Here is a 24,151-nt window from a genome sequence, read left to right on the forward strand (position 1 = left end):
TGAGAACAGGGAATTGCATATGACTTTCACAGAAAGGAAACAAGGCTCTGGGAAAAACAAAGGTGGCAGCTTAGACCACAGCACCGTTAGAGCAGTGACTACCTTTTCTCTTTACTGGAGCCAAAACTACTCTGGGGAATACAAGAATATGCTATGTTCTTACTAACCATGCCCTGTATCACTGAGTGCCACGGGGAATGACATCTTTTAAACTATATATTACTTCTTGGACAGTTTCATACAATATGCCTTGATTATATTCACCCCCTCAACTTGTCACATCCACCCTCCCATACAAATTTACCTACTTTGTGTTCTTTCTGTCTCCTGCTCGTGTGTGTGTGTGTGTGTGTGTGTGTGTGCATTCTTTGACGAAATCTGCCTTTATATCTTCCGTGACACCTCTCCTGTAGTAATGAAGTTTATACAAAGAAAGGTCTCGTGCTGGGCAAAATCTTATTGCATTACTATGCCATGTAGATATTTGGAAATAAAGCAAAATAGCTTTTGAGGAAATGGAGTTCAAGTCCTGGACCAGATACTGACTGTTTCTAAATAAACTTGAATAAAAATTGGACTTTTGGGGTCTATTAATAATAATTTTCGAAGAGCACATGAAGTATGGAAAGAGAAGGGTTTGTGAGTCCAAGGGAGAGCTGCTGGTAAGCAGTATGGGTGGATATGATAAAAATGCATTATATACACATTTGAAATTTTCAAAGAATAAATAAAAACAGTAAAATGATAGCAACAAACTCCCAGCTGTACTCTTTAGGAAGATGGTAGCGGGGCGATCATTTCATTTATTTTATATTCAACAATGTTCTATGTGAACAAATGGTTTCCAAAGGTACTGGCATAATCTTAATAGAATCTGCTAAGTTGTCTCTGCTTCAAAGAAGCATAGCAAAATGTCACTGTCAAAATGTCAGAACCTTCACTCTGCTGGAAAATTACATTTGGGGTGAGAATGATGCTTAATGCAATGCTAGCCTTTGATGTGCAGAATCACCCCTCCTTCCTTTCGATAGCCTGAACCCTATGCAACTGTCAAACTTTTTGTCAAATTCCACTTGTAATCTGTGTGTGCCTTTGTGACTCATGTGCACCCCCCAAAGAAGCTAGTATCTATTTATTTCGTATGTGTCACTGATTGCCTATGCCATCTCTTGTGACTTATTAACACATTGCTGTATTTCTGACCTTGATAGCTTTTATTGCCATTTTGTATTTTTCATACAAGCTTTTGAAACTTAGTAACTTTTTAGGTTTAAGCTTTCCTGACTGACTGGATGTTACAGCCCTTAAAGGTAGAACCGCAGCTGCCAGTTCTGAATGTCAGCAGGGCTCAGCCTGGAGCTATGGTAGTTTGAATGAGTCAGGATCTGTGGGACTCATGTTTGTCAGTTATTGCTTCCCAGCTTCAGACTGCCTTAGTTGTGTGATCTAACAGTGATAACCTGAACTAAAGTCTGTCAACTATAGCTCTTCTCAGCATCTGTAGACTCTGACATCCTTATTCAGTCAATCCATTGATTATTTTTAAGGTTAGGCACTATACTAGATACCTTAACACAAAAGTAAAGAAGCCACTGGAACAGCACTAAAACAGCTTACCACTAAAATGTGTGTTTACGGGGAAAGGGTCAGAGTACACGATGACAAGAGATCTACAGGCACACGGCACTGTGAGAATCCTGACCAATAAATGAATTCAATAGGATAGTGAGGGTTAAATGCAGAGGATAGAAGTTTAAGAAATTCTAGAACATCTTTTTCATTTGTCTCTGCTAATTAGTGAACAAGACGGTTAGTCAAGAGAGTCTGAGTAAAATTATACTTTTATTTCATTCTCACTCCTAGTTCAGAACACTGAAAATGAGAAAAGTGCACACTTCTTTTAGAACTAGCTACAATCTCAGCCACTGTCAGCATTTTTCTGCTGGTTCCTGCTGAGAGAAGAATGATGTGCTACCTAGAGAGGAGCACTGAGAGACTCTGCATATCGCAGAACCCTTGCTATGCAGTCTTCTTTTGGGGGAACTCTGATTCTTTTGTGGCATCTTGCTGCCAGTTCCCAGTGCCTTCTTGCATCTTGTTCTCTGATGTATCTTCCATTGTTCATTGCAGTACTCAATGTGCTAAGTGGAAGTGGTCAAATGTCGCTTCTTTTTCCTTAAGGGAACATGCATTTTAAATAAGGAATAGAATGTTCAAGTAACTATGTTTTTATTATGGTTGTTTTATATTCCAACAGTCAGGTTGAAAAAGAGAGATACTGGCATTTGAATGCAAAGTCTCTATACAGTTGCTTAAAGCCAAGACTGACTCTGACCAGAGATCTGCCTGGAACTAATGGAAATAAGACGAATGAAATAAGAACTCACATGTTCAGGTCTGCCAGGGATTTTGTTTTGAGATGGGGTTTCTCTGTGTAACAACATTGGCTTTCCTGGAACTCGATCTGTAGACCACATGTGCCTTGAACTCACAGAGATTCATCTGTCTCTGCCCCCTGAGTTCTGAGATTAAAAGCATGGGCTACAACTGACTGACTCCAGTCAGGGATTTTTATCTGAGGTTGAAAGTATTTAAGGCTGCATTTCTCTGGAATAAAATGTTACCTCTGGGCCACTGAAGTCACATCAGACATGAAGCACTAAAGATTATTTATTTTAGAGGGGATGGGCTGTGCTTACCCCTTCCTCTTGGACCCTTCGTGGGTGGCCTTCTGCCTGATAGAAGATGAAGCATCGGGCTTGTCTACATCTTGATGGGCTTGCCCTTGGCCCTGTATTTCTTCAGATCCTCATGGAAAAAATAGAAAACAAATTTACTTTTAAAAAGCAGAAAGGATAACAAATTTCTCTTCTGCAGTCATTTTCCTAGATTGCTACAAGACAAACAAAAATTTACAATAATCAGTAACAGTTCAATCCTAAGATATGTTGTATACATAGGCATTTCTAATTAGTTGAATGCTGTAGAGATAATTAAGAATTAAGACTCATCAGGTGAAGGTTTGGCATGATAAGCTTTCTTAGGAAAACTGCAATGAAGGAACAAATTCATTATGCCTCTACAGATATCTTTAGGGTAGGAAATGCTGAGTTCAGGAGACCTCTAATTCCATAGATTATAGACATTATTTGTATATGTGTTTTGTCTTGTTTTGAGACAGTTCCCTCTATATTCCTAAGGCTGGTCTGGAACTTACTATGTATTCCAGACTGCTTTTAAGTACAAAATTGTTGTGCCTCAGTCTTCCAGGAGTAATGAACCCAAATGTGCCACAACACTCCACAGCCAGACATCATGGAAATGAGAGGCCAGATTTCCTGGGATGTGTTCATGCTTGTAAATGTAGTTCATGCACTGGAAGGCACTGAGGTTTAGTGTAGGAAGAAACTGTAGCTGACTGGATATTTTTCATTCAACCTGACTCATCTAACATCAGACCTGATGCCACTCACCTTTACGAACCTTCTTTGTGAGTATCATACACCCAAAGTGACAAAGGAATCAGTTGTAAGTTTACCAGACCAAAAGATACCTATTCCACCTTTATTATATAAACAATGCATGGGAAATCTACACTCAAGAAAGTTTTATTGATACTGAACAAATTAGACTGTAGTTTGAGTACACTGGCGCAGTCTTAAGCTGGTGGTTCTTGGTGTTTGTGTCAGGACAATTTTTCATTGACTAGAAACTTTCCTGCATATTTTAAGCCCATTAGCTTTTCATACTTGGTTCCTGTCCAATACATGCCATTGACTCAATCTAACAATGACTACAAAAATGCTCCTTGGCATTTCTCAATGTTCCCATTTGTGAGAGTGGGACTTTGGGTTACAATACCAAGTATGAAATTTTAAAAATACCATTTAAAAGAAAATCTGAAAGTGAACTTGGTGAAAAATCAATAATTGCTTTCAAAACCATAAATTTCACCTGTTTTAGGTTGCTTTCTTAAATGTTTAGTAAAATATCAGAAATCTGTTTGGAAAAATAACTGGCTGTGATGAGGATAACTGACTCCTTTGAAATTCTTTAGCATGTCAGATATGTGGAAAATGATTATGAAGTTTCTTTTCTACTGACTTCATTTGTATGACTTTCAGGTTTAGATTTTAAGCCACCAAGCTGTGAAATTACCTACAGGACTGAGGAAAAAATGCAACTGTGTTCACCTGCTATATTACCATAGGGAAGTTCTTTAACCTAACCAAAGACTTAGAGACAAATACTTGCATTAGTTACCTGGACTTCTTCTTAAGATGGACTGTCGAACAACATCAGTGCCCAGAACATTGACTTGCTTGAAACGCTTTGCCTTTTCTTCAAAAAACCATTCTCCACTTATAATTCTTAGCTGTCTGCTCATGGAGCAAAAAGGAAGGTACTAAAGTTAAATTATTTAGCTTCGCATAGGTAACTTTCAAAACCCACTTAGCTAAAAAATGTGACTGTGCATAAAAGATCTTCACTAGAAGAAATGAGGGACAATCAAAGGCTCCATATGAGATAATGGCATCAATAAAAACTTGTTTTAGGAAGATTGGTTAATGGAACATAAATGCCGAACTAGATTGTAGAGAAGAGGACAAAGACTATCACAATACTCCAGGAAAACGGTAATGGGATGCATTCTTGAGCAAGAGAAAACTAACAGAGGAGGAAGTCGATTCAAAATACCCTGTTAGAAATGTCTTCCTGGACTTTGTAATCAATTAAATGTTAAATATGGGAAAGAATCCTTGAATAACCATGTACTGGTTGGGTTATGTCAACTCAATGCAAACTGTGTCACCTGGGAAGTGGCAACTGCAGCTGGGAAACTGCCTCCATCAGATTAGCCTTGAGCATTTTCTTGACTGATGATTGATGTGGCAGGGCCCAGTCCACTGGGGTGGTGTTACCTCTGGAAACTAAGACCTAGGTTATATAAGAAAGTAAGTTGGGCAAGCCATAGAGAGAAAGTCAGTAAGAAACTTTCCTCCATGATTCCTGCTTCTGCTCCTACTTGAGTTACTACCCTGACCTTCCTTGATTATGAACTGTGTTTGTGATATGTACAACAAATAAACACTGTGTTCTTCAAGTTGCTTTTGGTCAATGTTTTATCACAGCAACAAAATGAAACTAGGACAGGTCCTATCCATCTTTTGAGCGCTACCTATGATGACTATATGAAATCACCTCCTATCTTCCCTCTAGGAATGTCTGTGATCCTCCATTAGGCCTTCACATTTTTCTATGATTTAGAGAGTTTTAAACTTTATTTTAGGATTATAAGTCATGTCTATTTGTCTGTTAACTCTTCGAGAGACAATCTCTATGCATCTCAACTATGCCCCCCATAGTACTATAATAATAGGCATTTACCAGACTGTTCACTCAAGCAATAGTTTCTTCTTTTTATCATATAAACTAACACACATTTGTTACACAGATGGTGGAATGTATTGTGGTATTTTTTGTGCAAAATTGCACATAAATGGTACTGGTCTATACTTCTTCAAGTCATAATTTTAATTTCAGCCACCATAACAGACTTACTAATTCTTGCAAAGTCTCATCCTCGAGATACCTTCCTTAATTTGTATTTTATCAGTTCTTGTCTTGTCAGCTAGTGTCTTAATTGGTTTAGCAGTGTCTTGTTTCTCCATATATTTCTCCAGATATTATATAATCAAGTGTGAACTTCAGTGTAAGTCCTTTACGGCCTCTCGAATGACGTTTTAGCTTCTTAGCATAGCATTCAAAGATTGCTATTATGTAGCCCAGTCCTACCTCTTAACCTTATTTTCTACTAAAACCCTATAGAAATCATTTACCCCGACAGTACAAGACTATTTTCCACGCCTCATCTCATTCCCTTATAAACTATTCCTTCATGTTTAATTAGAAATAATTGTAGACTGCTTAATGACTTTTTTGGTTCTACATCTTTGTTAAAGCCACCAACTGAGCTTCATAGCAGTGTAGCTGCTGTAGGTTGAATTACAGGATTCCTTAATATATCTTCAGAGATTTATAGGCTTATATATTATTATTTATGCTAGATATACAGGCATCTGTGAAATGCTAATTTCTAGAGATGTTCTTTCAAGATTATTGTCAACCAGAAACTCATATAAGTACTAATATAACCTGATTTTACAGCAAGAATAGATCCACTAATGAAGTGACTTTAAAATACCAAGACTGTCCTAGGTCATTCATGTGGATCAAAATAATCACATGAGCTGTTGAAACCAAGGAAAGTAAGTGGAAGTCAACAGAGACAGCATAGAGTTGAAAGTCACAGAGTGAAATGAGAACAAGAGTGGCATAGTTGAGTGCTTGAAAATTATCCAAAAGTGTATATGCTAAGTCTTGTCTCTTATGTGTGTATGTGCTTATAAGAGAATGCAGAGGATATTATAGTGACAGTTTCATGTGTGGCAGTCTACATTCTAAAGGAAACAGACCTCCATGCTATCTTTACCATACATCTACAGCTGCCAACAGATAACACAAATACTATTTCTACAGAACTGTTATTTACTACCTCCTGCCATCTGTGGGAGAACAATAGCTATAATTGTATTTGTTCACCTCCAGTATGAACTTGAATAATTTGTCATTTTTGGAACTCTGAAGTATCAGAGATAATGCCCTTGTCCCCTTCATTGTTTTTGGATGTAGACAGAAAATTAATAGAAGAACAGGAAACTAATACTGAATACTTAACGAGTACCAAGTAATGTGCTACGCACTTTATATATGCTATTTGCCATCCTCACCATGAAATGTAAGCTGTCAATGACAGTCCTCACTCTATAGACTAGGAAACTCACATAGGTTAAACTATTTCTCAAAGATATAAAGGTGTGATGGAAGATGCAACATTCATACTTCAAGTCTGATACTCTTTCCATTGGGCATTATCATCAGAAGAAAACTCATGTTTGTCAACTACAAGGCTTTGATGGGGGAAGAAAATACATGGGAGCAAAAAACCAATTGTCACCAATGCTTAGCCTTCTCAATGAATGAATGTGTGTATACTTCCACATGTGTGCCCACTGTGCGCCAAGCAGCAAGAATAATGAAATGGTGAGAGAGGATAAAAAGCAAATGTGGAACTCGCTACAAGATTTCAATCTGTCTGCCATGTCACTGTAGTATTCAAAACACCCAAGGCTTGAAATAGACTCTGTTTCCTCCAAGTTGAACTCTGAAGAATGTGTTTTGACTGAAATTACAGGGTAACATACTTATTATCTGTGAACACTGATTGCTAACTATCAGAGAGTGTTAGCTTCAGGTTTTATTCAGTATTAAACTTCTGGACCTTATGTAATTTTCCTTTATTTGGAAATTTACATAAATGTGAAGAAGTTCTATTCTCTTTGTATTTACAGGGCAAATAGGTAATCTTGTTTTAGAAACATAGCAACCGAAGCATTTTGTTTGCTTATCTATCATTAACTACTGGAGACACATTTAATAAGATATGCTTTGTAAGATACACTAAGTTATTATTTCCCATCTGTTAATCACAAGGAAACTTATTATTTATACATTCATTCACTACCCAGTACATATTTATTGGATTCTTACTATTGGGGGTTTTCCACATAGAGAGTGTGTTCAGTCTAGATTCCTTTGTGTCCAAGCAGAAAATATGCAAAGAAATCCCCATGCATAAGATAGTGAAACTGAAAACCACTTACAGGCAAAGAAAACATCTTAAATGTAGTAAAGGGACAAGGAAAACAAAATGGTCCGTCTACAACGGGAGTAGCCTTCCTCTCCCAATCCTTACGATAAACATTCCAGTACTTCAGAAAGAAAACACTGTCCAAGGTAAATGACAATAAAGGTTGTTCTTCCAAATGATTAAAGAATGAGTCACATTCTGAGTCATCTCATCTCTTAGAGGTTAGGGTGGGAATTTCTATTTAATGGTCTATTAAACATGGAGACAGTCCAGTAGGCCTATAATATTCTCTTATAACAAAGGACATTCTTTGCCAATAAAATATCATTTATGTTTCCTTGTTGAAAACCACTCAATGAATAGCAAACAGGATATTTCCAATGTTGAAAGCTTCAGTCCAAGAGAGCACACAAAGAAGTAGCTTAAATATTAGAGAAGTATTAATATATTTTTCAGCTAAAAAGTAAGCATGAACTTTTATTATTAAATGCTCATGTAAATTTGCATTTATTGTTAAAAACCTAACTATAGATAAATTGTTGCTGGAGAAGTATAAGAATGACACATCAAAAATATTTTCTCTTTAGAATATGCAGAATAATTAAGAATTTCTTTAATAGTTGCAAAAATAATGTAATAACCTTATTTCTTACGTTACACTATGAAGCCATGGAAAGCATCCCAAGTTTCCCTTTCCTTGTATCTTAATAGGCTAACAACAAATATGTATAAGGGATGGAGAGGTGTGTGGATGAATAGATCTATTATTAGTGAAATATATGGCTTACTTGATTAAGTTAATGTTTCACTAATAAAAGAAGACAATTAATTGAGAAGTTTTTTATTCATATATTAATAGTTATAAAAAAGCATCCTGTTCAACATCTAAGTATTTATGTCTGTATCATCTTACAACAACTTGTATTTTTTCTGTGATGTATAGATATTTACTTTGTTTAAAAGGAAGATGTACTTGTCATGGCTCTTGTTTTTCACTCCAACTTCATATTCCCAATAGAATAAAATTGTATGTGTTCTACTTTTCTTCCTCTTACTCCAGCCTGCTATGCTTTAAGTAGGACACATTCATTCATCCATTTATCATTTCATTATCTTGCTTATTCATCCATCTACTCATTTAACAAATACACACGGAGCACGTACGTTAGGCATTCCTTTAGGCATGAGGACATCATCAGTGAACAACACAGATTATTTTTAAATCTCCTGTCTTCATGGTAATGGAACTTATAGTAGAGGAAGAGAAATAAGGAATACGATAAATAAATGTAGCACATGTGATCTAAGTGAGAAGCATAGGAAAGGATTCTTTTATTTTGGGCAGGCAGTTTCTATGAACATCTCCATATCATACTCAACATATTAAGACTTAATTTCTTGCTAATACACCCTAAAGAGAATTTGACTCCTGCCTTTCAGAGGAAAGATATAGTGAATTAGACCTTTTTTTAACACCAATATATCTAGCAAATGAACTGATTGTAAAAACATAAGGCCACAAATCTTGTGATTTAGTAATTAGAACTAGTATAGATACATTAAAGTCAAACTTTGCCTTCTTATATTGAAGCCTGAGGCACCATATAACAGAAAAGGGGGCTTTGAGTCTTAGGCCTTATATCTTTTTGTGAGAACAAATGAGGGTCCGGCCTATATAAGAGAATGAACAGAAAAAGGATGTATTGGATAAGAATTGGAGACGTAGTTACAGAAAAATTTCTCATCAATCCTGGAAGATTTGTGTAGGCAAGTTCATTAAAATGAGGAACAAGACAAGATTGCCCACACTCCCCATACCTATTCAATATAGTACTTGAAGTCTTAGCTAGAGCAATAGGCCACTGAAGAGGATCAAGGGGATACAAATTGGAAAGGAAGAAGTTAAGATATCTTTATTGACAGATGACATGATTGTATATATGTGACTCTAAAAATTTTACTGGGGATCTCCTATAGCTGATAAACACTCACCAAAGTTGCTGCATACAAAAGTAACTAACAAAAATCAATAGCCCTCTATAAAAGCAGACAGGTGGACTAATGGAATCGATTCAAAGTCTCTGACATCAATCTATACACCTATGAACACCTGATTTTTTGACAAAGAAGCTAAAATTATAAAATGGAAAAAAACATCTTCAACAAATGGTGCTTGCATAACTGGATGCTGACATGTAGAAAAAATCCAAATAGATCCATATCTATCCCCATGCACAAAACTCAAGCCCAAATGGAACAAAGACCTCAGCACAAAACTAACTACACTGAACCTCATAGAAGATAATGTGGGAAGTAGCCTTGAGTGCATTTACACAGGAGACCAGTTCTCAGTGTTAGTAGCTCAGACACTGAGAACAACAATGAATAAATTGAACCACCTGAAACTGAGAAGCTTCTGTAAAGCAAAGGACATGGTCAACAAGACAAAATGACAGCCTACAGCATGGTAAAAGACTTTTATCAACCCCACATCTGACAGAGGACTGATCTCCAAAATACACAAAGAACTCAAGAAAGTAGACATCAAAGGACCAAATAATCCAATTAAAAAATGGAGTACAGATCTAAAAAGAGAACTCTCAACAGAGGAATCCCAAATGGCCAAAAGACCCTAAGGAAGTACTCAACATTCTTAGTCATCAGAGAAATGCAAATCAAAACAACTCTGAGATTCCATCTTACACCAATCAGAATGACCAACATCAAAAACTATGAATTATGCTGGAGAGAATGTGTAGAAAGGGGAACACTCTTCCATTGCTGGTGGGAGTGCAAACTTGTACGGCTGCTTTGGAAGTAAGTATGGCAGTTTCTCAGAAAATTAACAATCAACTTACCTAAAGACCCAGTAACACCACTTATGGGCATATAGTCAAAGGATATATGCTTACACCACAAGAACATTTACTCAACTATGTTCATAGCAGCATTACTTGTAATAGGCAGAACCTGGAATCAGCCTAGATACCCCTCAACTGAAGAATGGATAAGGCAAATGTAGTACACTTACACAATGGAGTACTCCTTGGTGGTAAAAAGCAATGACATCTTGAAATTTGCAAACAAATGGACAGAAATAGAAAAAGCCATCTTGAGTGAGGTAACCCAGACCCAGAAAGACAAACATAATATGTACTCACTCTCAAGTGGATATTAGACATAAAGCAAAGGACTACCAGCTTATAGGCCACAAACCCAGAGAACCTAGATAACAAAGAGGACCCTAAGAAAGACATACATACATGGATCTGCCTAGGAAAGGGAAAAAGACAAGATCTCCTGAGTAAATTAGGAGCATGAGGGACGGGAAGGGGGTGTAAGGGAGGGAAGGAGGGAAGGGGAGTGGGGATAAATGTATAACTCAATTAAAAATGGCAAAAATCAGCAGCACTCCTATATACAACTGACAAATGGCCTGAGAAAGAAATCAGGATAACACACCTAGCATAATATCCTCAAAAATAAAAAATATCTTTGGGTAACTCTAACCAAGCAAGTGACAGCTTGTATGATAAAAACTTCAAGTCTTTGAAGAAAGAAATTGAAGAAAATATCAGAAGATGGAAAGCTCTCCCATGCACATGAATTGGTAGGATCAACATAGAAAAAATGGCCATTCTACCATAAATCAATTAGTGACTTAATGTAATCCCCACCAAAACTCCAACACAATTCTTTACATCTGAGAGGAAAGAACGTCAACTAAAAAGAATACCTCCATAAAACTCAGCTGCAGTCAACTCTATAAGATATTTTCTTAAGTAGAGTTTGATGGGGGAGGGCCCAACCCATTGTGGGTGGGGCTATTCCTGGGCTTGGTTGTCCTGGGTTCTATAAGAAAACAGGCTGAGCAAGTCATGGGGAGCAAGCCATTAAGCAGCACCACTTCATGGCCTCTGCATCAGCTTCTGCCTCCAGGTTCCTGTTCTGTTTGCATTCCTGCCCTGACTTCCTTCAGTGATGGACTGCAATGTGGAAATTTCAGTCTAATAAACCTTTTATTACCTAACTTGCTGTTGTCATGGTGTTTCATTGCAGCAATAGAATCTAAAATAGAGACAGAATCACAGCTAGCCATTTCCTGTCACCAAGTACTGGGACTTGGGTTCCATCCAATTGAATTGCTGGCCAAAGGCAGTGGTTCTCAACTTTCCTAATCCTGTGATCCTTTATTACAGTTCCTATTTCTACTACTATGAATCATAATGTAAATATCTTTTGTGCAGGATACCTGAAATGTGACTTCTACAGGGGCTGTGACCCACCCACAGGTTGAGAACCACTGGTCAAAGGCAGTAGGTTGCTCTCCAAAAACTGACAGCAAAACACATCTCATTGCTCATGGAGATATCAAGCTGATGCCTCCATAGAACTATCACCCTTAAATCCTAGTGCAGTGGTTCTCAACATGTGGGTTGCAAACCCCTTTGGGGCTAAGTGACCCTTCCACAGGGGCCACATAAGACAATTAGAAAACATGGACATTTATATTATGATTCATAGCAGTAGCAACAGTACAGTTATGAAGTAGCAAAGAAAATAATCTTATGGTTGGGGATCAGCACAACATGAGGAACTGTATTAAAGGGTTGCAGTGTTAAGAATGTTAAGAACCACTTCTCTGAACAGAAACATAATGGGAGTGCTGCCTCCTTTTATCCTTTTTGATGAACAGTTAGGCCTAGAGAACAATAAATAACTATTTCACCTCAGCCGAGGCATACAGAACATGATGCTTGATGCTCATTTTGCCAGTTATCTCACATGTTTAAGAATGTCAAGAGAACTCTGTCCATGCCTTTGTAGAAGCCATGTGGCATCTTGAACGGTTTATAGGAAAGAAAATACATGACTTGCTTTTAAATACAGGGAGACACTGATTTTATTAGGCCTCTGATTTTATTAAGCTTCAGGGTCATTTCCCACCTTTATATCTGCTTCTACCTGTTTCTCTCCCACGGAACACTCCTTTATCTGTCTCTCTGCCTGTTTCTATCTTCCTTATCCTCCTTGTTTCTGTCTTTCTATCTCTAATACACGCACACACACACACACACACACACACACACACACACACACATCAAGCCTGTAACTAGGCTGTGCTTTTAAATCTACTCTCAATTTAAAATACTTTTCCTCATTTCTTACTTTCCTCCTTCAAATCTTATCAGTCACCAAATACGAATTTTGCACAGAAAGGGAGGAAACTCACGCGACTTTGGCACAGACAGTGCACTTCCAGCTGCCACCAAGGCCTGTGACTCGACACTCACTGCACACCCTGAGTGAGCACGTTTGGCATGGATCTCCCCGGTCAAAGATGAGGCCAAGGTTTTTCTGACAGTGAACACAAACTCTACTGGTCTCTTGTTGAGTCTTCCCACTTCTACGCTTTGCCTCTAAAAGTTCATTTTTCAGCTTCCTGGGAAGAGAAAAAGGCACATTAAAAATGAAGAAGAGGACTGACGAAATTACTCTATGGGTAAAAACTCTTACTGTAAAACAAGTTCAATCCCTGGAACCCACATGGTAGGAGAGAGAACCAATTCCCTCAAGTTGTCCTCTGACTTACACATCACATGACAGATATGGCATGTGTATGTTACCCACCTCAACACACAAATAAATACAGAAGTGTAACCAAAAACTTCTCACAGGAGCACAGCCTTCTTTATTTAAAATATTTTCATAATTGAATCAAGGAATCAGAGCCAAATACTTCCATCCAATACAATTTCTCCATTCAGAGCCAATTATTTTGAAACTAGCTGTTGAATAAGTAATTGTTTTGCTTTTGCCATCTTCCACTAGCACTGGTTTTCATTCCTGTTTATTTATTTATTCAGGATGCCTTTGATATTATGATCCTGGAAGTGCTCTCTATGTACGCACATGAGATAAGCGTTAAGACTTCAGCCTTGTTATTTCTTCTCTTGAGTGAACCTATGAAGAGTGTACCTACAAACATATTTTACCATCTCAGTTCTACATACTTCTGCTTAGCATGGAAGAGTTTACACATTAATGATTTTGTCACAAAACACCTATGTTTGAGTCCAGGACACAACATAAATTAGCTGGCCAACTGCCAACAATGATTTATCCACTTAATTTAAACTCTCATTTTCTAAAATAGGAATAAGGAATAGTTACATTCTTCAATGGTAGTCTTTATGAGATAATAAAAGCAAAGTCTGTAGTATGATTCCTGACACATAGGTATTACGTACATGACACTTTCATATGCCCTTTTAAAAACCATTTGACAAGAAATGTCTTTTGTACATCCTTTAGAAACTTGGAATTGCAAGCATAGTCCTTTTTTCAGAAGCTGCACTTAGGAAATTCTTAGGCATACTTATCAGGATATGGTTTACTGGATCAAAATCTGCTCTTTATCAAAATATCCAATTGATGATAGTGTGAGAAGTACAGCTTTGGAACATGTGTTCTCTAGACACTGGAATAGCTTGGAAATACTGCTGGGCAAGTCTCATGCCCACACATTTGAATGCTATTGGTTTGGCAGGTAGCCTGGGAAACGTTATGTCTAAAGCATCTTTATTTGTTCTAGTATATTGCAAGGTTTGGCAAACACCACTCTGGAAGATTGGCCTGCTCCCATCTTAATATTGATAGATACGCCATTCCTTTGGGTTGCTGGTTTCTTATCTTGTCTTCAGTGCCCAGAAAGGCAACCTGGAAACATTCCACATCTTTCATACCATTTTCTTTCCACATTTAGGACATTTTTTGGCAGCTTCATCTGGACTAGCATTATTTCGGGTACAAAATAATGATTGTATTTTCTTGAGCGCATGCTCAGGGTGTAACTCCAGACTGGGTTATAAAGCAGTTGAATAGTTGAAGGTAATAATTATTTTTGTGAAGTCTTATGAATCTACACTGGTTCATGTGTAGTGTTATGTGTGGTGAAATCAGTGAATGATATTAACAGTTAATTCATGTTAATAAAAATAAAATATTTCAAAGATAATAAGCAGATAGATAGAAGCAGAATCCAGAACTTTTCATTCTTAGCCCAATGAGAGAATCATAAGTCAAGTATTTTAAACTGAGGAATAAGTTTTCCAAAATTATTGACATTTTCATATATTAATTCAGCATGTGCTAGGTAGGTTATCAGACATAAGCAGGCTTGGAAGACACGAAGATGGATGCTTCCATCATAGTCAATTTTGGAGCCTACCTCCTGTTTCTCTGGTAACATTAGACAGAAAAGCATCACAGTTGCTGCATCTTTACAATTTAAAATACTGGATGAACAGGACTTTGTTTTTGGTCCATTAAAAGAAAGATAATATGCCTTGGTTGAAAGATAAAAATATGAGTTCTACTTTTGGCCCTGAGTAGAAACATTCTGGTATATACAATATCATCACCTCCCTTAAGAGTTAATCCAACTGAGCCTATCCGTCACCTGGTCAAGAGAGCACTCCCACAAAAGCTAATTCAAATTAAAATGGGCTAAAGAAAGAAGAATAGTTATCCCATTGATGAGATAATATACTTATATACGTCAGAATTTCCCCCACCCCCAGATCTGCTGCTTACAGATCTTCACAGCTGAGGTCTAACCCCCAAAGAATAATCCCCTCATTCCTTACCTCTTCTGGAATACCAGCCCTAGTCCTAACAATGCTTTCCCTGACAGTCTGGGCATACTTATCGTTTTCATGAAGAACCCTATCTCCATTTCTAGAGCTGTTTATAGTCCACCATACTGATTCTAACTCAAAGGTAGAAAATTCTCTCTCTCTCTCTCTGTCTCTCTCTCTGTCTCTCTGTCTCTCTCTCTGTCTCTCTCTCTCTCTCTGTCTCTCTCTGTCTCTGTCTCTGTCTCTCTGTCTCTGTCTCTCTCTCTCTGTCTCTCTCTCTCTCTCTCTCTCTCTCTCTCTCTCTCTCTGTCTCATTTCCCCTGGCTGTTGCTTCCCTCATATGCTAATATAATGGACCTCAAGTCTCCTTCTGAGTCTGTTTTAAAATTATTTTATCAGGGGCTGGAGAGACAGTTGAGCAGAAAGTTCAAGTACAGCTCTTGTAGAGGACCTGAGTACAGTTCTCCAAACCCACATTGGGCAGCTCACAACTTCTTGTAACTCCAGTTCCAGGTCATCTGATACCATCTTCTGTGTACACAGAGAGAATTAAAAATAAAATATTTTACAAACACAATCTCTCATGTCAATGACATGAAAAACCCACCAAAGGAGACTGTAATTGGCTGCTAACATTTGCAGTTATTGAGCCTCTGTTCTGTTCTAGGTGTTCTGGTATGCAGCTATTTAAATGAGTTAATATAGGACACCTACTAAGGACTTCCATTATGTTTCATGTTACTCAGATGGGGACAAATTACCCAAGTAGTGCAACAACATCCATAGATAACACTTATGTCTTCACTGTCTTGTCCATCTAAACACAAATAATAAGAGCCCAACAACACACTTTTTCCAAATTTAGGGCTTTAGTGCTTACAGCTTGTTGTTATGACTTCTACCAGAGCACCTGACTCAAATGAATTTGGGAAATGTTTTTAGGTACTTGTGAAAGGTATAGGCTTTAAGTTTATCAGAATATCAGAATGGGTTCCCACTTGAAGAAATCTCCTGTACTATTTGTAAGAGCCCAACAGTTGCATGAATACTTCAGGGTCCAGGAGTAGTAGGCCTTTTGTGTATTTCTGTTGACAAATGCTGTCTTGAGCTCTCAACAGCTATGACTGTCTGATAGAGACCTGCATACAACTAGGCGTAGTAATATTCCGTCATGAATGAGGAGCTCAGGAGACCCTATATATCCCTTGCTGAGGATACATAGGTAATTAATGTTTGCTGGGGTAGAGGGACCCACAAAATCCCACCCTGTCCTGTCAGGTAAATGTTGCTATGGATAGTGACATTTTCTTTAATGATGTGGTCACTGGTAATGTGCCTATGGACGCAAGTAATCCTACTAAAACTCTTTGGTTCATTAATCTACACTTGGGTGGAATCTTTTCCTTAGTATGCCATTGATGTCCTATCCTTGATGAATACAGTTTGTCTCCCCAGAAAAAGTTGACATAATAATTGATAAAGATACAAAGTAATTGAAATAATAAGAGGACAACAACCCTTGAGAGCAACCTTATATGAATATGTTGGTGGATCAAAGTAACAAGCAGAATAGAGAGGAGATTGGGATTATCCTAGAGGGAAATTCTCTCCTGGAAAAGAAAATACCATTGGGTACTCAAAGTTTAGCCTCTTATCAGCTCCTTTTACTAGAATAGCTGGGATTCCTAAGGGAAGTCATAGCCACATACAAGTCAAACATTTGCTTTCCATTTTTTGTGCTTTACTTCACAGTAACTTAACCCAGAAAATGGTCCCTTAGCCTGAAAGGACTTGGGACTCAGTATAGATCAGGCTAGAGGAAAGCAAATATACAAGGATCTTAGTTGGGCAATTCCTAAGACAATCGATGTTTATGATGCCAACTGTTTCTGAGACATACTACTAAGTCTGGAAAGGTTTTGTTTTTAATATATTTTTTACTTTTTAATTTAAATTAGAAACAAGCTTGCTTCACATGTCAATCCCAGCTCCTTCTCCCTCCCCTCTTCCCCCGCCCCCCACCAACCACCCAAACTCCCCACCCAATCCCCACTCTGCTCCCTGGGGAAGGTGAGGCCCTGCATGGGGGATCTCCAAAGTCTGTCACATCATCTGTGGTAGGGCCTAGGCCCTCCCCCATATGTCCAGGCTAAGAGAGTATCCTTTCATGTGGAATGAGCTCCCAAAGTCCATTCGAATGCCAGGGATAAATATAAATCTACTAGCCGAGGCCCCATAGATTGCCAAGGCCTCCTCACTGAAACCCAAATTTAGGGGGTCTGAATCAGTCCCATGCTGGCCTCTCAGTCATCAGTCTGGTGTTCACAAGCTCCCCCTTGTTCAGGTCAGCTGTTTCTGTGGCTTTCACCAGCCTGGTCTTGACCTCTTTGCTCATCAGTCCCCCCTCTCTACAACTGGGTTCCAGGAGTTCAATTCAGTGTTTAGCTGTGGATGTCTGCCTCTGCTTCCATTAGCCATTGGATGCAGGCTCTAGGATGACATATAAGGGAAATCTCCAGAGATCTGCAAGGATGCAATAGTGCAGAGGCTACCTTAATTGCCCATCTCCAAGAATGAGATTGATGACTACCTTGTATGACAACCTAGAGCCTTCATCCAGGTCCTTGCTGTCCCCTCCTTTCTCTAGTCATCTCCCTTCTAGTCACTATATCCTGCTATTTCAAGTTTAATAAATAAACAAACTTCTTTCCCAGCTCACAGGGCCTCTGTGCATATTGTTTCTTTTGCTGAGTATGCCTTCCCTCGATGCTTCAGGATATAAACTTTTCACAAATATTTCCCATGTTCCCTATGAACAAGTTATGGGAATGATCATGGAATTTGTATTGGCCCATGAAATATGGTATGCGATTTTTATACAAAAGCTTTATGATCAAGGACATCATTCATATCTTTTTAGAGGAAAAGCAATGTCTAAAACAGTGTCTGCTCTACAAGTCCAGACTGTTCACCTTGATATGGATATGTAGTGGGGTTTTGTCTTTGTTATTGCAACACAACTTAGCATACACTACTAATAATCATTAAGTTTAATTTTTAATATAGCTGGCTGGTCATATCTGTAAAATATTTTTATTTCATATGAATGGTGTTTTGTCTGCATGTGAATATGTATACCACATGCATGCAATAATCATGAGGGCCAGAAAGGGTTTCAGATTCTCTGAAACAAGTTATAAATGGTTGTAAGCTGCCATGTGGGTGTTTGGAATTGAACCTAGTCTTCTGGAAGAGTAGCCAGTCCTATTAACTGCTGAGTCATCTCTCCAGAACTTACATATTTTTATTTCTTGTTTATTACTGCTTCTCAAGATATACTATCTCTTAACAGCAAACCCGCAGTTGGTTCCTATCTTATGTTTATCTAGGGTAATATATTTAGGTTCTTCACAGAACTTATCATACCTTTCAAACTGAATCTTTATTTGGCTGCTTTTAATGTATTCATGTATGTCTCTCCATGTTTCTAACATGGTTTCGTGTTTCCATAGGACACACATCACAAAGGGATAAGACTATAGACATAGAGGTAAGATTAAATCTCTTATGTAGTGTCGCACATTTCAGCATGTAACTTAGTACCTGAGACATAAAAGATATCACTTGTTGAACAAAATAGAAGGAAGTTTAAGCAAAAGTAAGAGAGCACCAAAGAGAGTGAATGAAATGAAGGGAGGAGATAGAAGGGAAGGGATAACAGAAAAGTAAGAGAGGAAGTCTGGTTGTCCAGACTTGAGCGTTTTATTATTAATTATCCCTAAGCATTCCAGTGAGGCTTTCTCAGTTTCAGTCACTCCAAGTTTAAAAGAAAATAATAGCTCCTTTCCCATCTCCTTCATGTCTTCCTTAACCTCATTTTAACTACTTTTATTCAGAAAGAAAGAATTCTAATCACCTCTCTACTGTTTTGAGATGAGTTCTCATTATTTATCACAGTCTGGCCTTCAGCTTGTTGTACTGTCTGAACCTCCTAAGTGTTGATTACAGGTGTGTACCACCATATTCTGCATCTATTTGTTTTTTATTCAAAGAGAATCAAAGAGGACTGGAGAATATATCTCAGTAGTAGAGTGTTTCCTTATCAGCATATGGGAGATTCTAGGTTCAATCTCAACACCTTAAGAAACAAATGATAGATCTGATACTTTATGCATTTTCAACTAGGTGTGATGGCATACATCTGTAATCCCATCATGTAAGAAGCCAGCCTGAGCTGCCAGACAAGACAACAGAAAAAAAGAGAAAATAGTTTTGCTATTAAGTGAATTTAATTTGAAATAATGTCATTCCTTATTTGGGATAACCCTGTGATATCATAACCACTTAAAATGTTTATTCCTAGTTTTCTTTGTTGATGTACAGAAAGAAACTTTAATATGAAAATATGAATTGATGATTTATATCAATTCACCTAAAATCTTAAAGACTGAATAGATGGATTTCCTGAATGATTGAGTTCTTATTTCTATGTTATAATAACATATTAAATTCCTTTTTTCTATTTAATCATCCAAACAGCTCAACATGTAAAAATTCCTTACTTTGTCATAACCCAGACACATTATTTGCAAATGAGTAACTGCTATCATAAAAAACTGTCTTCTGTTATCTTGACTAGAGCAAGGTGTGCTTAACAGAACTTTGCATCAAAGTAGGAATTTCAGAATGTAAGCAATGAGTTGCTTGGAAGAGGAAGTCATAAATAGTTTATGAAACTCTCTTGATTCTTGATTCTTTCAATAATCTCATGCATTTGGGCACATTAAGGTCCAAGATAATAAGAAAGGGAGGTTTACATAATGACCCAAAGCCTAGAGTTGTGCACTCAAGACTGCCTGAGTGCAAATGCTCAGCATGTCACTTATTTTATCTGAGATCTTAACACAATTATTTAACATCTCTGCCTCAAGTCTAAAGATACTATCCTCTTCATAGCTCCAAGCATCCCCATTGCAGAACAACCTCCTAAGATTATTGTGAGGATTTAAAAAGACATTGTAAGTATTTAGCATAACTTGAGGAATTATAGTTAATCATAATCCTAATGAGCATTTCAGGATCTCTTCTCATTTTGTTGCAATTAGTAGAACATCTCATATATGGGAACAAAAAAGACCTCAAATTAAATAAAAAAAAACTTAAACCAAAGAAGGTATCACAATACTTTATATTGAGATATAGTACAGATCCACTGAACAAAGTATTGCAATACTACACAAAACAAACCTACTAGCCAATGAAAAATAATAGATGTATACATTAATTACTTTTCTGAGGCTGTGATGAAATACAATGGCCAAGGCAACTTAAAAATAAAGCATTTAATTGGGTTTACAGATCCAGACTGGAGTCAAGGCATGGCAGCAGAAACAATTAAGAGTTCATACCTAGACTCACAAGCAGGAGGCAGAGAGCACACTGGGAATGGCATGAGTCTTGAAACTTCAAATCCTGTTCCCACCGAAACACCTCCTCGAACAAGGCCACTTGTCATAATCCTTCCCAAACAGTTCCATGAACTAAAAACATATGAGCCCATGAAGAGTATTCATACTCAAACCACCACAAGATTCTAGAAATAAATTCATCCATCCATAGCCCACTTATTCTTGCCAAATACTCTCATTATATAAACAGGACAAGATCATCAATAAACAGGGATGATAAAGCCCGATGCACATATGCAGATAGTTGAAATCTGGCCCTTAACTCTCACCTAATATAGAAAGCAACTCAAAATGTAATGCAAGGTGTGAAACTCCCAGATGAAAATATGGGGGACACACTTTGTGACATCAGTATAAGCAATGATCTTTTGAATTAGGACACCCAAACACAGGAAATAAGAGCATAAATAAACAATGGAATCTTATCAAACTAAAAAGTTTATGCATCGTAAAAGAAAAAATAAACATAGGGAAGTAACAACCTATAGACAAGCAGGTATTGTTTACAAATTATACATCAGACAAAAAGTAATATCTAATGAGCCAATGTGATGGGCTCAGCACATAATGGAACTCACAACAAGGTTGAAGATAGTTTGATCCCTAGGATCCCATGATGGAAGGAGAACACCAACTCCCCCAAGTTACCTTCTGATCTACATAACCTGCCCATACTATGACATGCAAGCTTACAAACCTACATATATGCATATAAAATAAAGGAAATGCAATAAATTTCAAAAATTAATTATCAAAAATAGAAGGGAGATTAAAAACAATAACAAACAAGAACAAGTACTTTTCCTAAACTTCTTATAACTTCCTTGAGACTGGTATAAGATCTAAGGACTAATCTTGTATCAAGAAACGGGGTTTCAAGGTGCTGGGACATTAAAAGTTAAGGACTCCAGACCCCTGCCTTAATAAACATTACAATAAAGCTACCATTAAATCTAGAATTTTACATTAGTGAAGCTATGTAGTACATTTCCACATTGTTTAAGTCATTATCATACTATCATCTGTAGCCAAATATCTTTCCCAGCAAATCCAATAAAGACTCAATAAATATTAGCTCTTGCACTGTCTACTTGCAAGCTCTTGGGATTTTCTTCAGTCTCTGCTACAGTGCCTTCAACTTCAAGCAAACTAAATCCTTGTCTAGAGCTCAAGTTTCAAACTCCGTTAAGAAAGCAAAACTGATGGGACTGATTAAATGCATGGCAAATCAGTCACAAGACAAGGAACACAGAAATCAATCCACACAGGCAGAATAATATATCAGCAGCCTGATGATGAGGGCTGCCCAGATCCTACCACTCCTTCCTTTGTTAATATTCAGAAGCAGTACCACACTAGAGCTGTTTCATTTCCACTTGAAGAAAAATCAGGGTGGATGGCATCTCCTTACTGTACTCTGAATACAAAAATTTTTAGCATTTACACCCATGAAATCTTACTAACATAGCTGCCTAAACATGAGCTGAAAAAGGACAACACCAATAGGCAAGACAAAGTGGATAGGAGAAAGATTAAGTGACCCCAGCCTTACACAGTGAACTACAGGCAGCTAAGTAATGCTGAAATAGTTTTCCTCAGGGAAGGGCATACCATTTAGTTATTCAGTGCAAAATGCTCATCCCTGAAAACATACATCCAAGTAACATTATATAAACAAAGCAGATTCTATTTAGGACTGCATTTGTGTATACACACATATTTGCATGGAACAAAACTCAATGAGAGGGCTGAATTTGAAAAAGAGCAAGGTTGGGTACATGGGAAGGTATGGAGGCAGGAAAGAGAAGGGAGAAACAATGTAATTATATGGTAATCTCCAAAATATTTAAAAATCATTAGTTCTGTGTGGTAGAAGGTACAGCTCAGTGGTAGAGCACTTGCTAACCATACATGAGACCCTGGATTCTATCTCAAGTACCACAAAAGACAATAACCCTAAGCTAGACAGACATATACTACATTTTTGTTTTGATAGCAGTTTCTGTGTGTATGACAGATTACCAAACACTACTGTGTATAGCCACAACAATGGCATGCACTGTTTATGTGTCAGGACATCAACATTTGGCAACCATGACAAAAGCATGGTTCCCATTTTAGAGTCAAGAAAGCAGAAAGGAAGCTTCCTGCTGGTCAGGATTCAGATCCACAATCTGGCATTTAAAACAAACAAACAAATTGTGCGCTTCCCATACACTAGCCTCCTCTTATAGACTCTATGTTTATTAAATTGTTCTGCTCAGAAAGGACACTATATTTGTGAATGCTGTGTTTTTGCTAGCTGTGCCAAGCCATGCTGAGCATCCTCAAAGCTAAGCCTTAAGAAACAAGAAGGTTTTCTTGTGTTGGCCTAGTTCTACTACACGGAATCTTTCCAGGTTGAATCTTGTCACAAACTGTCTCATGACAAATATCGCCTAAGGACTTGCATTTTAGTAAACACCACTCCTGAAACTGAGAAGCTTCTGTAAGGCAAAGGACACAGTCAGCAAGACAAAAAGGCAGCCCACAGAATGGGAAAAAATATTCACTAATCCCACATCTGAAAGAGGGTTGATCTCCAAAATTTACAAAGAACTCAAGAAGCAAGTCTCCAAAACATCAAAGGACCCAATTAAAAAGTGGGCTGCAGAACTATATAGAGAGTTTTCAATAGAGGAGTCTAAAATGGCTGAGAGGCACTTGAGAAAGTGCTCAACATCCTTAGCCATCCGGGAAATGTAAATCAAAACAACTCTGAGATACCATCTCACTCCTGTCAGAACGGCTAAAATCAAAAACACCAATGACAATTTATGCTGGAGAGGATGTGGTAAAAGGGGGACACTCCTCCATTGCTGATGGGAGTGCCAACTGGTTCAGCCACTTTGGAAATCAGTGTGGAGATTCCTCAGAAAAATGGGAATAAACCTACCACAAGACCCAGCAACTCCACTCTTAGGCATATATCCAAAAGATGCCCATTCATACAACAAAGATGTCTGTTCCACTATGTTCATAGCAGCATTATTTGTAATAGCCAGAACTTGGAAGCAACCTAGATGTCCCTCAACGAAGAGTGGATAGAGAAAATGTGGTACATTTACACAATGGAGTACTATTCAGCAGAAAAAAAAAACAATGGAATCCTGAGATTCGCAGGCAAATGGATGGCACTAGAAGAAACTATCCTGAGTGAGGTAACCCAGTCACAAAAAGAGAAACATGGCATGTACTCTCTCATATATGGATTTTAGACATAGATCTGGGGAGTGCCAGCCTACAATCCTATGGCCAGAGAGTCTGGGAAACAGAAACTTCATTTAGTGGCT

The 24,151-nt window shown here is 37.8% G+C and overlaps 1 protein-coding gene across 3 annotated transcripts in view; it reads right to left on the minus strand.

The window, feature by feature from the left end:
* Sytl5 (synaptotagmin like 5) overlaps positions 1 to 24,151 on the minus strand; it is a 288,981-nt gene that overhangs the window by 83,554 nt on the left and 181,276 nt on the right. For 2 of the 3 annotated variants that reach the window (XM_040733701.1, XM_040733698.1), the window contains exons 3-5: positions 12,945 to 13,154; positions 4,264 to 4,379; positions 2,700 to 2,808 (exon numbers count right to left, since the gene is read on the minus strand). In XM_040733701.1, the coding sequence (XP_040589635.1) occupies positions 2,700 to 2,808; positions 4,264 to 4,379; positions 12,945 to 13,154 (435 nt within the window). The remainder of the gene's footprint in view (positions 1 to 2,699; positions 2,809 to 4,263; positions 4,380 to 12,944; positions 13,155 to 24,151) is intronic. The other variant, XM_040733700.1, reaches the window with a different exon arrangement.

The sequence above is a fragment of the Mesocricetus auratus genome, unplaced genomic scaffold, assembly GCF_017639785.1.
Source record: "Mesocricetus auratus isolate SY011 unplaced genomic scaffold, BCM_Maur_2.0 Super-Scaffold_100033, whole genome shotgun sequence".
Lineage (NCBI taxonomy): Eukaryota > Metazoa > Chordata > Mammalia > Rodentia > Cricetidae > Mesocricetus > Mesocricetus auratus.